The sequence below is a fragment of the Chiloscyllium punctatum genome, chromosome 25, assembly GCF_047496795.1.
Source record: "Chiloscyllium punctatum isolate Juve2018m chromosome 25, sChiPun1.3, whole genome shotgun sequence".
In the NCBI taxonomy this organism is placed as follows: domain Eukaryota; kingdom Metazoa; phylum Chordata; class Chondrichthyes; order Orectolobiformes; family Hemiscylliidae; genus Chiloscyllium; species Chiloscyllium punctatum.
In genome coordinates this window covers 51959060-51981768 of record NC_092763.1, presented here as the reverse complement: position 1 = coordinate 51981768, position 22709 = coordinate 51959060, and the positions used below count along the sequence as shown (strand labels likewise).

The 22709-nt window shown below is 42.0% G+C and overlaps 1 protein-coding gene across 4 annotated transcripts in view; it reads right to left on the bottom strand.

Moving 5' to 3' along the window:
- Positions 1 to 22709, bottom strand: part of arhgef9a (Cdc42 guanine nucleotide exchange factor (GEF) 9a) — a 340120-nt gene that overhangs the window by 177494 nt on the left and 139917 nt on the right. The window contains exon 1 of one of the 4 annotated variants that reach the window (XM_072595282.1): positions 12853 to 12973. The exons of 2 other annotated variants lie outside the window; for them this stretch is intronic. In XM_072595282.1, coding sequence (XP_072451383.1) covers positions 12853 to 12861 — 9 coding nt within the window. In that variant the 5' untranslated portion in view covers positions 12862 to 12973. Of the gene's footprint in view, positions 1 to 12848; positions 12974 to 22709 lie in introns of those variants that run through there. One more of the 4 variants, XM_072595283.1, reaches the window with a different exon arrangement.

Below are 22709 nucleotides of genomic sequence, written 5' to 3'. Positions count from 1 at the left end.
AATACCTACACCCACTCTGAGACCGCCTTTATGTTTGTATGCCTCAGTTGGGGAAAGCCCAATCTGAGGTAGACAAGCAGGAGGCTAGAAGAACACAGCAAGCCAGGCAGCATCAGGAGGTGAAGAAGTCAATTTAACCCTGCTTCAGGACTGGGGTAGGTGTAGGAGGAGATGCAGATAAAGGGGGTGTTCGGTACACGGTGGTGAAGTGGGGATAGGTGAAGTCAGGTAGAAGGTACAACCTAATTGGTCAATGGGAGGAATGAATCCGCTAGGTGGCTGGGAGGAGTGGAAGGGAGTGGGAGGGGCTGGAAGGGAATTGGGAGAAGAGAAAGGAGGTTATTTGAAAATGGAGAACTCAATATTGAGTTGTCCAGGCTGTGGGCTGCCCAGGTGGAAGATGAAGTGTTGTTCCTCCAATTTGCCCTGGATGGAGGTGAGGGGGGTGGTGTACCAGCAGGTTTTGCACCTTTGCCGGTTGCAGGGGAATGTACCTGGGGGTTCGGGGGGTTGGTGTGGCGAGTGGCGCAAACCAAGGATGTCGAAGGGAATGGGCCTTGTGAAAGACAGAGAGGGGTGGGGAGGGGAAGATGTTTTGTTGGTGGATCTAGTTGGAGTTGGCCAAAGTGTTTAAGGATGATGCTTTGGATATGAAGATAGGTGGGGTGATAGGTGAGGATAAAGGGGGTTCTGTCCTTATTGCGTTTGGAGGGGGGTTCAGAGCAATGGAACAGGGAATGGAGGTGGTGCGGTGGAGGGATGTCTGGATGACAGAGGGGGGGAAAGCACATTGTTCGAAATAGATGGATATCTGGGATGCTTTGGAGTGGAATGTCTCCTTGTCTGAGCAGATGCCATGGAGCCAGAGGAATTGGGAGAACAGGATGGAGTTCTTGCAGGATACTGGATGGGAGGAGGTGTAGTCAAGGTAGTTGTGAGAATCTGTGGGTGTGTAGTTAACATCCATCTGGAGACTGTTGCCAGAGATGGAAACAGAGAGAAAGGGGAGGGAGGAAACCTGGATAGACCAAGTAAGTTTAAGGGTGGTGTGGAAGTTCTGGGTGAATTCAATGAACTGCTCCAGTTGAGCCTGCATGCAGGACACAGCATTGATGCAGTCATTGATGTAACGCGGAACAGTTGGGGCACAGTCCCTCTGTAGGTACTGAGGAGGAACTGTCCGAAAGAGCCGACAAAGAGGTAGGGTTAGCTGGGTCCCATCTGGGTGTCCATGGCCACCCCTTGGAGTCCTGAAGAATGGTTACGCCCGAAATGTTGACTTCTCCAACTCCTAATGATACCTGGCTTGTTGTGTTCTTCCAGTCACCTGCTTGTCTACCTTGGATTCCAGCATCTAGCAATTTTGTTTTGTCTCAAGGCCCAATCAGAGGCAGACATATCTCTTATTCATCAGTGCCACTGGGATGAATGTCTGCTGCTAGTAATGCAGCCATAAAAAGCCTAGAATTGAGTAGGGACCCAAGGCACAGGTGAGTGAGGGAGAGATGGGTCGCAGGGAGAGGGGTACTATCTGTTGGGAGCTGAGTCAGGAGAAATGTCAGATGATGTCTTTCAGCAAGTTTCCCCTTCCTGATGCCAACACAGACTTTTTAAAATACGATAATGAAGGCAAAGTGCAGCAGTATTCTAACATTAAAACCTTACAACTCTGTCTGTCTCCACAATGAATTTACAACCAGAACCAGATGATTAATTCACATTGCCAAACCTTGAGACCTGAAGCCTGCTCCCAGATGACTGAAAGACTGAAGAAACACACCTTCAAAACAGTGACTAAGAAGTGAGCAGTAAACCTAGGCTCGAAGGGCTGAGTAGGCCCAAAGGCCTGAATTACTTTCTTCTGTTCCTAGTTCTTAGTTGTTACATACTTGAAAGTACAAATGGACTACAGTACCGATTTAACCTAAATAATTATGAATTAAAAACAATATGGATTGAAAGCAGCAAATAATAAATTCAGGGACCAAAATCATAAAATTATTTAAATAATGAATGATGAACATGTGGAGAGAATTTCTCATTTGATTAGTTGAGTAATCACCATCTTGGAATCACTTAAGCAGCAATTGGATGGTGTGACAGGAATCTACATGGATGAATGAACTATGCTGGAGGTTATCCCCAATCTTAATTCTTGAGAGAATACTTCAATATAAAAATGGTATTGAATTGAGAAAACAGAGTACATATGATGAAAAGTTGAGGGAAATTATTAAGTGAAATCGTGGCCAGTATCCCACCATCTGATAGGTTGTTGAGGAGCCAGTGTAGGTGCTTCCCAGAGATTTAGGACTCTGGCAGCAGAATGCCTCCCACTGACAGCTGACAGCCAATCAGAAGTCAGCAGCTGTCCAGTCAGGAACAGACACCAGGCCAGTGTCTGATCTTGGTGTCACAGTGAGCCATTCACCTGAGGTCATTGGGTGCCAAGAAGTGAGGAGGAGGGAGGGAGGGAGGGAGGGAGGAGGGGGGGTAAGGTTGGAAATTGTGTGAAAGGGTAAACTGACTGGGGTTGGCTTTCAATGAGCATCATCCTCCCAACCTCTTTCTACAGCAGGGAGATTCTATTGGGTACAAAGTATCTTTGAAGGAGTGACCTCCATGAAAGGCTGCTGGCAGTTCTAACAGAATCTGCAGGGCAAACATCAGGCAACATGGGAAATCCTGGCCAATTTCCAGACAATTCCTGAGCCACTCCTAGATCCCAGTATATTTAGGAATAACAACCTTTAAGTCATTAAATGCTTTCCATCATTTATATAAATGATTTGGATGTGAACGCTGGAGGTATAGTTCGTAAGTTTGCAGATGACACCAAAATTGGAGGTGTAGTGGACAGTGAAGAAGGTTACCTCAGAGTACCACAGGATCTTGATCAAATGGGCCAATGGACTGAGGAGTGGCAGATGGAATTTAATTTAGATAAATGTGGGAGGCTGAAGTTTAGAAAAGCAAATGAGAGCAGTACTTACACACTTAATGGTAATGGGAGTGTTGCTGAACAAAGAGACCATGGAGTGCAGGTTCATAATTCCTTGAAAGTAGAGTTGTGGGCAGATAGGATAGTGAAGAAGGTGTTTGGTATGCTTTTCTTTATTGGTCATAGTATTGGGTACATGATTTGGGAGGTCACGTTGCAGCTGTACAGGACATTGGTTAGGCCATTTTTGGAATGTTGCATGCAATTCTGGTCCCGTTCCTATCAAAAGGATGTTGTGAAACTTGAAAGAGTTCAGAAAAGATTTACAAGGATGTTGTGCCAGGGTTGGAGGATTTGAGCTTTCGGTAGAGGCTGAATAGGCTGGAGCTGTTTTCCCTGGAGCATTGGAGGCTGAGGGTGACCTTATAGAGGTTTATAAAATCTTGAGGGACATGGATAGGATAAATAGACAAGGTCTTTTCCCTGCGGTAGGGGAGTCCAGAACTAGAAGGCAAGGTTAAGGGTGAGAGGGGAAGGATATAAAAGGGATCTAAGGGGCAACTTTGTCACACAGACGGTGGTGCGTGTGTGGAATGAGCTGCCAGAGGAAGTGGAGGAGGCTAGTACAATTACAGCATTTAATAGGCATCTAGATCAATAAATGAATAGGAAGGGTTTAGAGGGATATGGACCAAGCGCTGGCAAATGGGACTAGATTAGGTTGGGATATCTGGTCAGCATGGATGAGTTGGATTGATGGGTCTGCTTCTGTGCAGTACATCTCTATGACTCTAGAACTGGAAGTGGCTGTAACCATCCTTTTGAAGGCAATGGTGAGCTGTCTTCTTTAGCTGCGGTAGTCCTTGGAGAGAATAACACGCACAATACCTTCTTGAAGGGTGTTCCAGGCTTTTGACTCAGTGACAGAGAAAGAATGATGATCAATTTCCAAATCAGGATAGTGTGTGACTTGGACAGCAACTTGTGCAACACAGTGTTCTGATGCATATGCTGCCCTTGCACTTCTCAGTGATAAAGGTAATTGGTTTAGAAGGTGCTGTCAAAGATGGACTGAATAATTGCCGCAGAGCATTTTGTCGAGGGTAAAGTCTACTTTCGCTGTGCACCAGTGATGAAAGGAATGAATTTTGAAGATGGTGAATGGGCTGCCATCAAACACGCTGCATTTTTCTTGAAGGCAGAAAGCCTCTGCAGTGTTGTTAGAGCTGCGGCCATTCAGGCAGGGGAGGGGGATACATTTGTTTAGCAGTGTTATATGAATACATTTTTCTCCTAGATTTCTTTCCATATATATGTGCATCAGTGCCCACAAGGCTCAGGTTCTCACAGCGGGTCACTGCTGATACCTGCAAACGTGTAGAACAATACTTACTTCCTTGTGGACTACACCGTTATGCAAGACTCTGTCACTAGAGGTACACCCTGACCTACTTCTCCCCAGCCTGTGTCTCTACTTCTCAGCAAATAACTTGCTCTCCTCTGCAAGGAAGTAGGGAGCTTTGAGTGATGGTAACAGTGACTTTTCAGGATAGGAGGACATAATCGATGGAGGGTAACTGTGATGCATTTGAGAAGACAGTAGCTGAAGGTGATCATAAGCTGTTCAGATAAGGAGGTGAGTAGATGCTTACAGTCTTTAAAACTGTGTTTTTAAAAGGGTTTGTGAGCTGCCTGATTGCTTTTGATTACATATCTCACCTCTTAAATTGCCACGGTATTGACAACTTTGGTAGTGCTCAACATTAGGAATCAATGTACGTAATTATCATTGAAGTAGATATTTACATAGTAGACATTTCTAACCATTATAAATGTTAATCTTATAACTGTTAATTGAAAATTTGGCATTCCATTATACAGTATGCATCAGTATATGTAGCATAAATCTATTAATTTGAATGTTACTCCTTGTCTTTCTTTCAGCTGTACCTGCTACCTTTTCTCAAAATTTCTCGACTTTGATCTTTCAGATAATGACTATTGATGGAGAAGGTGCTGGTGGCCCTGTGGTGTCTCACTCATTATTCACATGTTGATAGCTTTATGGTTACAAATGGCATCAGCGTGAAGCATGAACATCTGCAGTCCAGACATCAGCATCTCAGCTGAGGACATTAAATCATAGGCGATGTGTCATGCAGCGCAAAGCTGAAGTGAAGTCAAATCCAACAGTACCACTGATCAGGTTATAACTGTTCAGTTTCTTCATGAATGACTGAATGACAAGTTTGATTTAATGGCAAGATAGTGGCAGTTCATCCCACCTAACATTAAAACAGTGGGCTCAACCTTGCTAAGTGACTAAGGCATGTTTGAGAAATCTCATCAATGTTTGGATTTTCCAGGTTACAATATGCAAAGGGAAACTGAGTAGACCTGGAAAGACAGGCAGATCCCTGGCTGTCTCACTTCTATCCGAAGAGCCAGTTTAGGGACCACAATGAGGTGAGTTCTTCTAAGGACAGGAAGAGGAGGAGGAAACCTCCAAGCAAGGGAGTTGAGATAATTGTAGCCAAGCATGTCATCAGCTGGTGTGTGCTCCCTCCTGGTGTGTGGAGCTTGACGGCCCAACAGGTGAACAGTATAACAACATCAGATGCCAATCCTCACACTCCGACTTGGTAAGCATTTGACTATAGAATGTTGCATCTTTTGAATATCTAGGAAATTTTAAACAGATCAAAATATAGAGGAAGAAATAATGAGGGATTGTATCTACCTCATGCAGATGAGCAAGTTTTACCTTCCAGGGATATTTAAAAAATCACAATCCAAGTTTGCATGTACTAATGGAAGAAGATATTCCAGTGAACTGAAGCTAATGTATACTATGCTGGGTTCAAGCACTAGGATGTTGTAAAAGCCAGAGTTGAAGAACCACCTACTACTTACCCCTGCACTGCAGGTAAAGGGGAACCTCACTCTGGCAGCTAACTGCCAAAGAAAATAAGACAGAAAAATTTCAATTAATTACAAAGGCCTAGAATCCTTAAATTGACTGTTCAGCTCTCAATATTTCACCATCTACTTTTCACAAACCACTAAGAGAGTGATTTGTACATCTTTTAACTTCTTTTGTGGATTCATTTTATTTTCTTAATCTGTGTCATATGTGTTGCTATTATTTTTTTTTCTAATTTAGTACTGAACAAACCTATTCTTTTGTTAACTTAAAGCTTGGTTAAATGTTTTCCTTTTTAAAAACAAGTTAATTTGGTCAGGGAGAAAGGCATCCATATAAAAGGATTCCTTTTTATATTAGCTTTGCTGCAAACAAGAGATGGTTGTGAATAAAGATGAGGATGGGAGAGAAGAGGACCGTTCATCACTTATTGCGTGCAATTCTGGTCTCCTTCCTATCGGAAAGATGTTGTGAAACTTGAAAGGGTTCAGAAAAGATTTACAAGGATGTTGCCAGGGTTGGAGGATCTGAGCTATAGGGAGAGGCTGAACAGGCTGGGGCTGTTTACCCTGGAGCGTCGGAGGCTGAGGGGTGACTTTGTAGAGGTTTACAAAATTATGAGGGGCATGGATAGGTAAATAGGCAAAGACTTTTCCCTGGGGTCGGGGAGTCCAGAACTAGAGGGCATAGCTTTAGGGTGAGAGGGGAAAGATATAAAAGAGACCTAAGGGACAACTTTTTCACACAGAGGGTGGTATGGGTGTGGAATGAGCTGCCAGAGGAAGTGGTGGAGGCTGGTACAATTGCAACATTTAAGAGGCATTTGGATGGGTATATAAATAGGCCGGGTGCTGGCAGATGGAACTAGATTGGGTTGGGATATCTGATCGGCCTGGATGGGTTGGATCGAAGGGTCTGTTTCCATGCTGTACATCTCTATGACTCTATGACTCTTCTCACCAGGAAGTTTTGAGGTATGCTTCAGGACCAGTAATAACTTGGATAATCTCACCTGGGGTCAGGACATTGTAAGATGTGTCTACACCAGCTCCTTAAAATGCCAATAATTATGCCCGACTAACAGTTGCACCTGTTGGGTATCATGCAATAAATCTGACAAAGAACATTGTAACAGCATCAAGGTTTATTGCCCTTTAGCTAAATGCCTTTATGAAGGCAAAGGTGAGCCACCTCTTTGAACTAGTACAATCTGTATACTGAAGGTACTCCCTTTGTGATATTCGACAATAAGTTCCTGCATTTTGACCCAAGAACAGTAGAGGAATGCTGATATATTTCCAAGTCTGTTCTAATGAAAGGTCATCAACCTAAAATGTTAGCTCTGTTTCTCTTTACAGATGCTATCTAACCTGTTGTGTTTATTTAGTTTTATTCTGATTTCAGATCTCAGCATTTATAGTTCTTTGCTTTTATATTTCCAAATCATGATAAATGGTGAGAGGGAGGGGAACTTGCAGGTGACACTGTCCCCCCCAACCATGATCTTCTGGTTAATAGAGGTAGGAAATTTGACAGAAACTGTTGAAAAGGCCTTGGTAGTTGTTGCAATGTGTCTTCTAATAGATATGCACTGGTAGATGGTGGTGGATGGGTGCAAATCAAATGGGCTGCATTGTCCTAGATAGCGTCAAGCTTCCTGAGTATTGTTGATGTTGTACTCATCCTGGCTTGTGCCATATAGGTAGTGGAAAGTAATTGAGAAGTCAGAAAGTGAGTCAGTCACCACTGAATACCCAACTCTGGCCTGATCTTGTAGTTACAGTAATGGGAGATTTAGCAATTGTAATGTTGCTTAATGTCAAGGGAAGGTGGTTAGACTTGCTCTTTGTGGAAATGGTTATTGCTTGATGCATGTGCAAAACATTAGTCACAAGCCACTGGTCAGACAAGGCCTAAATTTTCTACAGGTCCTACTTTGGCAGTCATCAACTGCTTCATTACCTAAGACATTATATGAAACTGAAAATTGCAATTATTAGCAGACAACTCCACTTATAATCATGATAGAACGAAAGTCATTAATATAGAAGCTGAAAATGGTTTGAGATAGGACACAACCCTGTGGAGGTCATGCAGCAATGTTCTGGCACTGAGATTGGCTTCCAATAACTACAATCACATTGCAATAAAGAGCTTTCCAACTAACTTATGTTGACTTCAATTTTACTCAAGACCATTGATGACAGTCTATCAAATAATGCTGTGATGTCAATCACATTCACTCAAGTTACCCATGAAATTCAGCTTTTTTGTGTGTTTGGACCATGTCTGGAACCAATAGGCCCTACAAAGTTACATTAAATAAATTGAACTGTTTTCACATGGACTTTTCCTCATCATTTGGATCTTACAACCTTGAAAATTCCAGGAACTCAGTTGGATATTTAATAAGGCTGAATAGTGTTGTCACAATGAGTTACATTTTTCTGAGGTAATTGTCTTTAATACAGGGGTCCAAATAACCTCACAAATTATCAAGTATTTAATTTGCTACCATTACAAAATGTTTTTTATTCATTCACAAAAAGTGCGCAGCAGTGGCTAGGACAGCATTTATTGCCCAGAGGTCAGTTAAGAGTCAATCATATTGTTATGGGTCTGGAGCCACGTGTCATCCAAACCAGATAAGGGCAGCACTTTGCTTCTCTAAAGAAGATGAGTGAATCAGTTTGGATTTTCGCCAACAATTGGCAATGGTTTGACAAACATCATTAAATTTTTAATTCCAGAATTTTTTATTGAATTCAAATTCCACCACTTGCCAATGGCAGGATTTGAAACCAAGTTCCCATAACATTACCTGGGTATCTCAATGAAGAGTCTAGCAATAATAGCATAAGGCCATCACCTCCTCTGGCCTTAAACAATGGTTGTAACATCCAGTGAGAAGATTTTGAGGAACTAATCAAACTTAAATGATAGTTCTATAGGGTTTTCTCAATAATGATGTCGCTTTAACAAGAAATTCTTGCTGACAGCTAATAGTTTTAGATAATGTTGGTAAACTGTATTACCATAAAATGTTAAAAATGAATTCAGCAAATAGAATATTTGCTAAGTCCATGATTAGCCAAATCTATCCAGTTCACTAAAGTCTGAGGTTAATCCTCTTTCTCCGAATTAAATACCAATAAACTCTTGTAATTATATAGCACCATTAATTTTTTTTCATATATTATGCAAAGGATGAGGGCATCACTGGACAAGCCAGCAATTATTGTCCATCCCTAATTGCCCAGAGAGCAGTTAAGAGTCAACCACATTGCTCTGGGTATGAAGTCACATGTAGGCCAGATTCCTTCCCTAAAATGACATTAGTGAACCAGATGGATTTTTCCAACAATCAACAATGAATTCATGGTCATCTTTAGACTCTTACTTCCAGATTTTATTGAGTTAAAATTATACCACCTGCCATGGCAGGATTCAAATGCATGGCCCCAACACATTACCTGGGTTGCTGGATTAACAATCTAGTGATCACACCACTAGGCCATTGTCTTCCCCACTAGTATAGTAAAACCTCCCAAGATATTTCATTGACACATTGTCAAATGCAATTTGACACCAAGCCACATGAAAAGATATTAGGGCAAGTGACCAAAGTTTGGTCAAAGAGGCAGGCAGGCAAAACCAAGGAACTCATTATTGACTCTTGGCAGGATGTTACTCATGCCCCCTACACATTAACAGCACAGAGGTGGAATGGGTGGAGAGTGTCAAGCTCCTGGGAGTGGTCATCGACAACAAGCTTTCTTGAACTCTTCATGTGGACGCACTAGTTATGAAAGCCCAACAATATTTCTTTCTCAGGCAGCTGAGAACATTTGGCATTATGGCGAATATCCTTGCCAACATTTATAGGTGCACCATCAAGAGCACTCTGTTTGGATGTATCACTATCTGGTATGGCAATTGTACTATTTAAGATCGGAGACAGCTACAGAGAGTAGTGAACTTGGCCCGGACAATCACAAAGGCCAACCTCCCATCCACAGAATCCATCTACCAGGCCAGCTGTCAAGGAAAGGCAGCCAGCATTCTCAAAGATCCATCCCAATATAGCAATGCTTTTCTACAACCTCGACTAGTGGGGAGAAGATACAGAAGACTGTACACACACACACTAGCCAGTTTTGAAACAGTTTCTACCCTACTGTTGTTAGAACATTGAATGGACTCACAAATTCTTAGCATTTGCCTGTACCTGTCTTTTGGTTTTTGCCACTATTTACCTATTACTTACTTATCTATGCTGTTTAGCTATGTGATCTGACTGTATTGCTCGCATGATAAAGCTTTTTATTGTGCCTCGGTACACGTGACAATAAATTCAATTCAAAGAAAGAAGAAGAGGCAGAGATGATTAGGAAGAAAATTCCAAAGCTTGGGGTTTGGCAACTGAAGTCACGGCCAGCAATGGCAGGGCAATTAAAATCAGGGATGCGCAAAAGTCATAATTAAAGGAGCACAGAAATCTCAACACAGAGTACCATCAGCTAGAGCTGTAATGGATTGCTGCAAATGTCATTAGCACTCTTATGTTAAAAAGGTAAAGTCAGCCTGAGTCGGCAATCACTTTTCAGTTATCCCAACTGGGATAAATAGATGCAAATGACATCCTTGTGGTCAAAGTGTCTGCCAAAGGATCAACAGGGTAGGTTTCCGGCAGTGTTTGGACATAAAGCTGGCATTACAGATTAGAAAGCTATTGTACCAAGGCCTGATTTTCTTCATGTCCATTGAAATCATTGGAAAATAAATTCGGCACTTTCAATAATGGACAGCCGATTAACGCCACCACATAAAAAAAAGCCTACCCCCACTTAAAGATGGATACATACTGAAAGGACAGTAGCATGAGATACTAGCAGATGCTTAAGATCATTGTGCTGTAGCCTAGCAACAGATAGCACCATCAGGAATGGAACAGCATTGGCTAGGAAATTGTCAGGAAAAAAAAGAAAACATTATTTTCACATTTGCAATTTCGCATTCATTAGTAATGCAAATACTGCATTTCTCTCTCAAATTCTTTTTTATTTTGAATTGGAATTACTAATCAATTTAAAATAAATGGGCAATAATTGCATTAAAACAGTAAACTGAGAAATTTGCCTTGGTGAGTACAGCATTTGTATTATCAAATTACCAAAAGTACTCCCTAATTTCATGTATTTTACTTTATTTACAACTACTTTTAAAATTTTTTTTTCAAGTACAGCAAGGGTTAAGCCTTGAATAACAGCAAGGTTATGATCTTGTGTTCTAAAGTCAGTTTTTAAGGTGAATTCTGTCAATTACATATTTGCTGGAAAGAACAATTCAAGGAATAGGACGCTATTGGGAAAAATTCTGTCAGCCCTAAATTCAGCCTTCCGATCGACTTACAAAAATTCATTAAAAAATGCTTGTAGGGATACTTGCAGCCCTATCGCTGCACCCACCAATCCCTAATAGGATGAGTTGGGGTGAGCTGCTTCTGTCTAATGGGAGAAAAGTGGTCATGGAAAAGGAATAAAAATGAAGAAATGTCTTCTGCTGCCTTAAAAAATAAATCATACTTTGTCGTAACAGGCCTTGCATTACATTAAGACCAGATAATTTATTTTGTCAGAGTGGACGGTGGTTTTACTGATATTGATCCATAACTCAGAGTGATAAAGATTCCAACTATAACAATAGAGAAAACTCTGCAAGCAACTATATCAAGATGGGGTGAGATTTTGTTGACTAAAATATCGCTCTACTGGCAACACTACATGGCTCATCCTATTCATGTGCCCAAACTCGAAGTGCTTATCTTTCATCTTAGTTCGATGATAGTAGGGCAGAGGGCCTGCCTTTCGCTTCTTGACGTTTCTTTTACAGCTCCCATGAATCACAACTGATCCTCCTCCTTGCTCTGACTAGCTGGTATTTTTAAACACCTCTCGGATCCCTTCACTCACTGAGACCCCAGTAATAGCCAGAAGGTGAATTGTGTTATGTGATGTTCACTAATTCCAAAGGAAATTCAGGTGCATCCAGGTGGGTTACAGACAGCCTTCACATGATCTGCACCCCTTTTACTATTTAAACATTATGAGATGACCAACAGCATTGAAATTTTGTATGGGTACAATCTTTGAAGATTTGTAGCCCAAATGTTAAAAATGGCTGAAGGAAATTGCAGATCATTATACATTCTATGAGAAAAAAAATTGTCAAAATACATAGGAATTGGTAAAAACATGTACTGATTTCTTGGGGGTTTTTTCCAACTTCAAAAATCACTTAAGCAAGATTAACAAAGCTGTTTTACCAATAAACAGCAACCAAAAATATTTTGATTAACACTGCAATAAGAGGTTTGCCTGAAGGTCTGACTTAGTCTGCAATAGGTTTATTAACTCTCTCAGGTCTGAACCTTTAGCTCTATATCCATTCAGCAAAAGAAAGGCCAGCATTCCTAATTTCAGACTATACCCTGACTCACAGCAGAAACAATCTGCCATGTTGTTCATAACAAAGTCTAAAGGATTATTTCTAATACAGATAACAATTTGTTTTAAAACTGCAAGCAAAAACATGCTATTCCTCACTATTTTAATACACCCTGTTTAAAAGGCCAACAATCCAGCAGCAAATTCATTGCTGTAATGGTAGTCATTTTTAAGAAAGATCTGTTTGGGGAATGACCTATAATTTGTTTATTTAATACGTAATTACCAAAATTAATACTCATCCAGCCACAACTGCTCAGGAGCCGTACACATTCGCACAAGCTTCAGTAATACAAAAACCATCAATAATTGCTTGCTAGAAATTTCTACAGAGGACAGCTTCCAATGCTAGAAAATATGCCACAAAAGAGCTTTTTTCTTTTCTTTTGTTAAATTAAACAAGATCTAGCCAACAAATAACTAGACTTACAGGCATATTAAAGACAAGACACGACAAAAGATTAGGTAGATAATATACCAACGTCATTCATATCACTGCAGGGCCATACTGTAGCTGTCCCTCTGAAGCGCTGTGTCACTCAATACTTCAAGAGTCATCCATTAACGTGTGCCGAGCAGGAACATTAAAATTACATTCACCAGTACCAACACTACGATAATGGCAAATACAACAATGGTCTGTATATCCAAGGTCATGGTGCAATGCAGGAGACTGTAGTACTCAAGATGCGGATCTGGCAGGCTCTGTGAAGTCAACCTGGGCTCTGAACTAAAATTGTCCAACAGATCCACCATGCCAGATGAGATTTCTTCTTCCCCTTCTAATTCATTCCATTCCAGCTGATTGCAGCATCAGTCTCAAGTGCTTCACTTGCACTAAATTCCTTGCAGAAACCCATTCGGCAAGAGATTACACGTCACTCTGTATGTAGATAAGAAAGAGAGTGCCAGTTTCCGAATAACAGCCCCGTGAGCAGGATCTCACAGTGTGAGGCAACAGCTGAGGCGGGCGTCGCATGTTAATCACTCAGTGATCAAGCAAGCAGGGATGCAGCTGCCAATCATACATGAAATGCTAATATCATGAACATTTAGTCGTCATCTATCAAATAACATAATGGGGAGGAGATATAGGAAGGGGATGATGACAACATTTTACAGCGTGGGCAATTGGAAAAATGGAAGGTGTCTTCTGAAAGGTACAGATAAATGTCGCTGGAAATGTCAGTGTGCTTGCTTGTTTCCTGGATGCCAAACAATCATCACCATGTTAACAGTTTGAATGCTGTGACCTTGTGAAAAATGTACTGTCAGAACATTACTCCTCTGCAAGCTAAAATTTATTTGACAAGCCATCAGCGCAGCTGTTTTTGCTTGGTGTACAACCGTGAAAAGCTCCTGTGATAACTTAATTAGTTAAGCAGACTGTTTCTGAGTCAAACACTCCAGAAGGTCCCGAGTTTGACAAAGGGGTTGATCTAATTTTCCTGATCTCAGCTGGGACAACAGTCTTAAAAATATAATTGGCTTCAGCCCCTTAGGCAGTGAAAATTCATTTCGACTTCATACACCTGATTCCTATCCATAATAACTCTCGCAGGAAAGTGTGTGTGTGTGTGTCTGTCTGCCTGTCTGTATCCCTGTGTCGGTGTATACATGTGAAGCCCTGGTGGGGTGGGATTGATGCTCATGCCCATTTGCAATAATTTCAAGTCCTGACACTCTCTGTCCTCACTCAGGCCTGAAGTGGTAATGGTAGCCAACTGGCAACCGATCAAATACAGCTCAGTGATAGTGCTTGAGGAGAAGAGGAAAACATGGAAAAAAATCAAATGAAGAAAATGAATTATGGACTCACATAACTTTTGTTTCAATGCTACAGTAATAAAGCTCAGACCAAAGCATAGAAAAAGGACTTTTTCTCAACTACCATTTCAATTTTAAAACTCATATTGCAAATTCATTCAGACACACAAAAGAACATATACTAAGACAGGGATAAACAAACATTGTTTAATGTCTGATTTCAGTGAACAAACTATATAAGCTTATGAAGCATTACAACAGTTGCATTTTCTGGATGTTTCTTGGGCAATGATCAGAAACCATAACAGATATTTCCTATCCCCTAGATAGGTCCATTAAATTCCGCATATCGAATCGTGTTTGGGAAGATATCATGTCCATCAGCATGGACAGAATACTGAAGCTTCAGGAATTGCTCTTTAGTGAGTTTAATCACAAAACCACCAATACTGTTGCTTTCCCATTCTGTTCATTTATAAAGTTATTTTTAGTTCAAGTTTTATGAAAGTGTAAAAGGATTTGCATTTGCACAGCTGTGGGACCATTTGTGTGTTAGTCACAGTATACATTTATTATTGGATCAAGAAATACAGTCAAATCTAAAGTCTGACAGGTCCAACCAAGCCAGTTGTGCTTTTGAAGATTTTATAAACTGATCTCTCTGGTGACAAGATGTCACCTTAAAACTTAGGCATGCTCATCTCTAGTTACTGAGTGATATAACAGCATATTTAAATAGTGCCTTTAATCTAAAACATTCCAAAGCACTTATATTTGGAATGTTCTACAACAAAATATGATAACTAGCCAAAAAAAGGTATGAGGCAAAATGACTAAATGCACAAATAGGTAGGTTATAAGGAGTGCCTTGGAGGAGGAAATGAAGTAGAAAATTAGAAAGTTGTAGGGAGAAACTTCCAGAGTTTAAGACCTGGGCAACTAAAGGCATGGCCATCAATGGTAGAGGAAGTAAAACTGAGAATACATAAAAGAGCAGAGTTAGAGAAGTACAGACATGCGCAAAGAAACTAAAAGGGCATGTATTTTTTGTCCATGCACAATTTTACTTGTCAGTACAACCTTAAAAAAACATATTCACAATGTTATCATTGTACCACAGAAAGTGGCCTTAAGGGTTTGAATGTTAATATTTTATCTAATCCTAAGGATCACTTGAAGGATGGCATACTACTAAAAACATGCTTGATTGTACAACTTAATATCTTAAAATTAGCCTAGACACTCATGTACCTACAAATTTAATAACTGTATACAGTTGCCAGCTATTGCAGATGTCTTTTGGATTCTTCAATACCACATTATCCACATCTAGTTTCTTGTTTACAAGGGGTAACAAGCATGGTCACATCAGTGTACACTACTGGAGAAGAAAGCTGCATCATGGTAATCAGCAGTGACCACCCATAAATTATTTTATTGGCGGTAGAAATTTGGAAATCTATTTGAAAAGTGCCCCGGGGATATGTAGGTTAAGGTGGATTGGCCATGCTAAATTACCCATAATGCCCAGGGATGTGCAAGTTAGGGGGGATTGGCCATGCTAAGTTGCTCATAGTGCCCAGGGATGTTCACGTTAGGGTGGATTGGCCATGCTAAATTGTCCATGGTGTTAGGTGCATTAGTCAGGGGTAAATATAGGGTAGGGGAATGGGTCTGAGTGGGTTACTCTTCAGAGGGTTGGTGTGGACTTGTTGGGCTGAATGGCCTGTTTCCACGCTGTAGGGAATCTAATCTAATCTAAACAATAACTGAACAAAAACTCTAGATATGACTGAATTTGGACAACTTGCAGTTTTAGTCTTCATGAGTACAAACAACCATACAGATCTGAGATAGAGGATAGAGCTTATTTCTTTCAAGATGGAACAAATGATTATGTTTCCCTTTACCTAGCAATAAAAAAGGCTGAAGTCACAAACATAAGAAAAAAATTCTCTCTATCCCTTTCTGTCTTTAAATGTTAATCTGTTTTTTTCTAATCAACCTGTTCAGTGATGTTATTATACACCTTCAGAGCAGATGGAACCTAAACATAAGTCTCTTCCAGAAATAGGGACACTACCACTGAACCACAAGAGTCCCCTTTCTCTCTTTCTTTCAAAGAAAAAAACCCTGAGCACCTGCTGATCCAATTTTTGTTTAAAAGGCAGTTAAACTTTCCTGAGGATGCAGCTTTAAGTGCTCATAAAATAAACTACAGCTTCAAATTATTTTTAAAGTTATTTTCTACATTAAAAAGCTTTATCTGTGACCAGACTTCAATTGGTTCATTTGTTTTCTTTTTCAAGTCCAGTGTAAAAGTAGAGGGAAGCCCACATGACAGCATGACTATCTCATCGGCATGAATGTCACCTACAGGAAGGAGCCAAAAATGGTAAGTCTGGAGTTGTGAAAGCAATGGGTTGAATGGGACAAAGATGAGTAAATGGGAAGCAACATAGATAAATAAAGGGAAAAAAGAAGCTTAAAGGGGAAATGTAGAAAGAGAAAGAAGCAAAACCAGTAAAAGAAATGCAAAGATCAAAAGCAGGATAGATAAAGGGAAACCAGTAATGTGCTGGAATTTCCAGAAGGCATTTGTTCAGGTACCACACATTAGACTACTTAATAAAATAAGAGCCCATGGCATTGAGAGAGTATATTAACATAGATAGATGATATTCTAACTTTTAGATGACAGAGAGTTAGGAGGTATTTTCAGGATGGCAACATGTAACTAGTGGAGTGCAAACAGGTTCCATTTCTTCCCGTACCTTCTCCAATCAATCTGTCAAAGATCAGAGTTTCTGAAAAAGAGTCATACTGGATTCAAAACATTAATTCTGTTTTTCTCTCTCCACAGATGCTGCCAGACCAACAGAGTCTCTGCATCACTTTCTATTCCTTCTTTAACCTTCTCTGCTCAAAGGACAACAAGTTTTTTAGTTTTGCCACCTATCTAAAATGGGTCACTAAATAACTAAATGATTCACAGCGTCATCCTTCAAGCAAGATGATTGAATTTCTTATGACGTTGGAATGATACACTCTCTGCACAGTGCAGCTTGATGTTGATCAAATGAGAAAAGTTACAGAAGTACATGAATTTCGTAACTCTTCAGAGCACATAAGGCAACCTAGTTCATTACCAATCTATAGAGGAAAGGAGCTAAATTTGGCACACAAGATTGATGGATATGCAAAACCTAAAGCACACGCATGCCATTGATTCAATAGTTTAGCATCTGACCCTGTATTTAATCTTTCAACATTGGAGCTGATGAAGTCGTAAGAGCGACGACCAGGGGCTGTTGGGAAGGCAAGTTCCTTCTTTAAATAACTTACCTCATGTATAGGCAGAGCACACGCTCAGAAGGAGTGGACATGGGATTGCTGAGTAAGTGAGGTAATATATTTGGGTAGTTGTTTTGCCCAAAACACTACTTAGGTAGTGTCTCTCACCCACCAACCTCCTCTAACCAAAAAAAAACTAACAGGATTTATAAGGTAATTCGTTTTTTTTAATAGTCTCTTTAGAAATTCAGGACAGTGGGAATGGTGGTTAGCGCAATTGAATGTACCTCCTGCAGAATGTGGGAGGTAAGGGTTACCACTAGTGTCCCCATTGACTTCATCTGTGGGAGTTGCACCCAACTCCAGCTCCTCGAAAACTGCACTAGGGAACTGGAGCTGGAGCTGGATGAACTTCGGATCATTCAGGAGGCTCTGAGGGTAATTGAAAGGAGTTACAGGGAGGGAGTCACACCTCAGGTACAAGAAAAAGGTAGATGGGTTACAGTCAGGGTGTAGAAAGGGAACAGGCAGACAGTGTAGGAACCTCCTGTGGCCATTCCCCTCAATAACAAGTAAACAGTTTTGGATACTGTTGGGAGGGATGAATTACCAGGGTAGGCCATAGGGTACGGGCTTCTGGAACAGAGTCTGTCCCTGTTGCTCAGAAAGGAAGGGAGGAGATGAGCAGAGCTTTAGTCACTGGGGACTTCATAGGTTAGGAGGACAGATAGAAGATTCTGTGGGAACAAGAGACACTTGCTGTTGGTGTGTTGCCTCCCAGGTGCCAGGGTCCGAGATGTCTCACATCATGTTTTCAGGGTTCTTAAGGGGGACGGAGAGCCGCACCAAGTTGTGGTTCATACAGGCACCAACAACATAGGTAGGAAAAGGGATGGGGATGTAAGGCAGAAATTCAAGAAGCGAGGGTGGAAGCTTAGAGCTAGAACAAATAGAATTGTTATCTCTGGTTTATCACTCATGCTATGTGCTAGCAAGGTGAGGAATAGGGAGAGAGAGCAGTTGAATACGTGAGCAAAGAGATGGTGCAGGAGGGAGGGATTCAAAGACCTGGATAATTGAGGCTCAATCTGGGGTAGGTGGGACCTCTACAAACAGTATGCTGCACACCTGAACCAGAGGGATACCAATATTCTGGGGGAGGGGAAATTTGCTAATGTCCTTCAGGAGCGTTTAAACTAATTCAGCAGAAGGATGGGAATCCGAATTGTAGCTACAGTGTACAGGAGGTTGAGAGTAGTGAGGTCATAAATAAGGTTTCAAGGTCGCAGGAGTGTACCGGTAGGCAACAAGGTGGTTTGAAATGTGTGTACTTCAATGTCAGGAGCATCCAGAATAAGTTGGGTGAATTTGAAGCTTTGTTAGTACCTGGGACTTCGATGTTGTGGCCATTTCAGAGACATTGATAGAGCAGAGATAGGAATGGTTATTGCAGGTTCCGGGGTTTAGATGTTTCAGTAAGAACAAGGAAGGTGGTAAAACAGGGGAGGTGTGTCACTGTTAGTCTACAGTGGTAGAAAAGACATTTGATGAGGACTCGTCTACTGAGGTAGCATGGGCTAAGGTTAGAACAGGAAAGGAGAGGTCACGCTGTTGGGAGTTTTCTATAGGCCTCTGAAAAGTTCCAGAGATGTAGTAGAAAGGATTGCAAAGATGATTCTGGACAGGAGCAAGAGTAACAGGATAGTTGTTATGGAGAATTTTAACTTTCCAAATATTGACTGGAAATGCTATAGTTGAAATACTTTAGAAGGGTCAGTTTTTGTCCAATGTGTGCAGGTAGGTTTCCTGACACAGTATGTAGACAGGCCAACAAGGGAGAGGCCACATTGGATTTGGTACTTGGTAATGAACCCAGCCAGGTGTTAGATTTGGAGGTAGGTGAACACTTTGGTGATAATGACCACAATTGGGTTACATTTACTTTAGCGATGAAAAGGGATAGGTATATACTGCAGGGCAAGAGTTATTGCTGGGGAAAAGGCGATTATGATGCAATTAAGTGAAGGTTAGAATGCATAGGATGGGGAAGGAAACTGCAGAGAATGGGCACAATTGAAATGTGGAGCTTGTTCAAGGAATAGCTACTGCGTGTTTTTGATTAGCATGTACCGTCAGGCAGGGAGGAAGTGGTCAAGCGAGGGAACCGTAGTTTACTAAATAAGTTGAATCTCTTGTCAAGAAGAAGAAGGAGGCTTACATAAAGATGAGACATGAAGGCTCAGTTAGGGTGCTTGTGAGTTACAAGTTAGCCAGGAAGGACCTAAAGAGAGAGCTAAAAAGTGCCAGGGTGGCACATGAGAGTTCTTTAGCAGCTAGGATCAAGGAAAACCCTAAAGCTTTCTACAGGGATGTCAGGAATAAAAGAATGATTGGAGAAAGATTAGGGCCAGTCAAGAATAGTAGTAGGAAGTTGTGCGTGGAGTCAGAGGAAATAGGAGACTCGCAAAATGAATATTTCTCGTGGAGTCAGAGGAAATAGGAGACTCGCTAAATGAATATTTCTCGTGGAGTCAGAGGAAATAGGAGACTCGCTGAATGAATATTTTTCGTCAGTATTCACACAGGAGAAAGACAATCTTGTCAAGGAGAATACTGAGATACAGACTATTAGACTAGATGGGTTTGAGGATCATAAGGAGGAGCTGTTAGCAATTTTGGAAAGTGTGAAAATAGATAAATACCCTGGGCTGGATGGGATTTATCCTAGGATTTTCTGGGAAGCAAGGAGGGAGATTGCAGAGCCTTTGGCTTTGATCTTTATGTCGTCATTGTCTACAGGAATAGTGCCAGAAGACCGGAAGATAGCAAATGTTGTCCCCTTGTTCAAGAAGGGAAGTAGAGATAACCTTGGTAATTATAGACCCATGAACCTTCCTTTGGTTATGGGTAAAGTGTTGGAAAGGATTATAAGAGATAGGATTTATAGTCATTTAGAAAGGAATAACTTGATTAGGGATAGTCAACACAGTTTTGTGAAGAGTAGATCATGTCTCACAAACCTTATTGAGGTCTTTGAGAAGGTGAGCAAACAGGTGGATGCGGGTAGAGTGGTTGATGTGCTGTATATAGATTTCAATAAAGCATTTGATAAGGTTCCCCACGGTAGGCTGTTGCAGAGAATATGGAGGCATGGGATTGAGAGTGATTTAGTGGTTTGGATCAGAAGTTGTAAGAAGACAGAGGGTGGTATTTAATGGGAAATGTTCATCCTGGAATTCAGTCATAGTGGTGTACCACAAGGATCTGTTTTGGGGCGACTGCTGTTTGTCATTTTTATAAATGACCTGGATGAGGTCGTAGAAGGATGGGTTAGTAAATGTGCAGATGACAACACTAAGGTTGGTGGAACCAAAAGAGATTCCAACATCCGCAGTAATTTGCTTTTATCTAATGTTGGTGGAGTTGTGAACTGTGCAGAAGGATGTTGCAGGTCACAGTGGGACATAGATAAGCTGCAGAGCTGGACTGAGAGGTGGCAAATGAAGTTTAATGTGGAAAAGTGTGAGGTGATTCACTTTGGAAGGAGTAACAGGAATAAAAAGTAAAGAGCTAATGGTAAGATTCTTGATAGTGTGGATGAAATCTCAGTGTCCAAGTGCATAGATCCCTGGAAGTTGCCACCCAGCTCAATAGGGTTGTTAAGAAGGTATATGGTGTGTTAGCTTTTCTTGGTAGAGGGATTGAGTTTCTAAGCCATGAGGTCATGTACAAAACTCTGGTCAGGCCGCATTTGGAGTATTGCATAAAGTTCTGGTCGCCACATTATAGGAAGGATGTGGAAGCATTGGAAAGGGTACAGTGGAGATTTACCAGGATGTTGCCTGGTATGGAGGGGAGCTGAAAATGTGTTGCTGGAAAAGTGCAGCAGGTCAGGCAGCATCCAAGGAACAGGAGAATCGACGTTTCAGGCATCAGCCCTTCTTCAGGAATGAGGAAAGTGTGTCCAGCAGGCTAAGATAAAGGTAGGGAGGAGGGACTTGGAGGAGGGGCATTGGGAATGCGATAGGTGGAGGGAGGTCAAGGTGAGGGTGATAGGCCGGAGTGGGGTGGGGGCGGAGAGGTCAGGAAGAAGATTGCAGGTTAGGAAGGCGGTGCTGAGTTCGAGGGATTTGACTGAGACAAGGTGGGGGGAGGGGAAATGAGGAAACTGGAGAAATCTGAGTTCATCCCTTGTGGTTGGAGGGTTCCCAGGCAGAAGATGAGGCGCTCTTCCTCCAACCGTCGTGTTGCCATGGTCTGGCGATGGAGGAGTCCAAGGACTTGCATGTCCTTGGTGGAGTGGGAGGGGGAGTTGAAGTGTTGGGCTACGGGGTGGTTGGGTTGGTTGGTGTGGGTGTCCCAGAGGTGTTCTCTGAAACGTTCCGCAAGTAGGCGGCCTGTCTTCCCAATATAGAGGAGGCCACATCGGGTGCAGCGGATGCAATAGATGATGTGTGTGGAGGTGCAGGTGAATTTGTGGCGGATATGGAAGTGTCCCTTGGGGCCTTGAAGGGAAGTTAGGGGGGAGGTGTGGGCGCAAGTTTTGCATTTCTTGCGGTTGCAGGGGAAGGTGCCGTGAGTGGAGGTTGGGTTGGTGGGGGGTGTGGACCTGACGAGGGAGTCATGGAGGGAGTGGTCTTTTCGGAACGCTGATAGGGGAGGGGAGAGAAATATGTCCCTGGTGGTGGGGTCCATTTGGAGGTGGCGGAAATGACAGCGGATGATACGATGTATATGGAGGTTGGTGGGGTGGTAGGTGAGGACCAGTGGGGTTCTGTCCTGGTGGCGGTTGGAGGGGCGGGGCTCAAGGGCGGAGGAGCGGGAAGTGGAAGAGATGCGGTGGAGGGCATCGTCGACTACGTCTGGGGGGAAATTGCGGTCCTTGAAGAAGGAGGCCATCTGGGTTGTACGGTTTTGGAACTGGTCCTCCTGGGAGCAGATGTGGCGGAGAGGAAGGAATTGGGAATATGGGATGGCTTTTTTACAGGGGGCAGTGTGGGAGGAGTTGTAGTCTAGGTAGCTGTGGGAGTCGGTCAGTTTATAGTAAATGTCCGTGTCGATTCGGTCACCCGAGATGGAAACGGAAAGGTCTAGGAAGGGGAAGGAGGAGTCTGAGACGGTCCAGGTGAATTTGAGGTCGGGGTGGAAAGTGTTGGTAAAGTGGATGAACTGTTCAACTTCCTCGTGGGAGCACGAGGCAGCGCCAGTACAGTCATCGATGTAGCGGAGGAAAAGGTGGGGTGTGGGGCCAGTGTAGCTGTGGAAGATGGACTGTTCC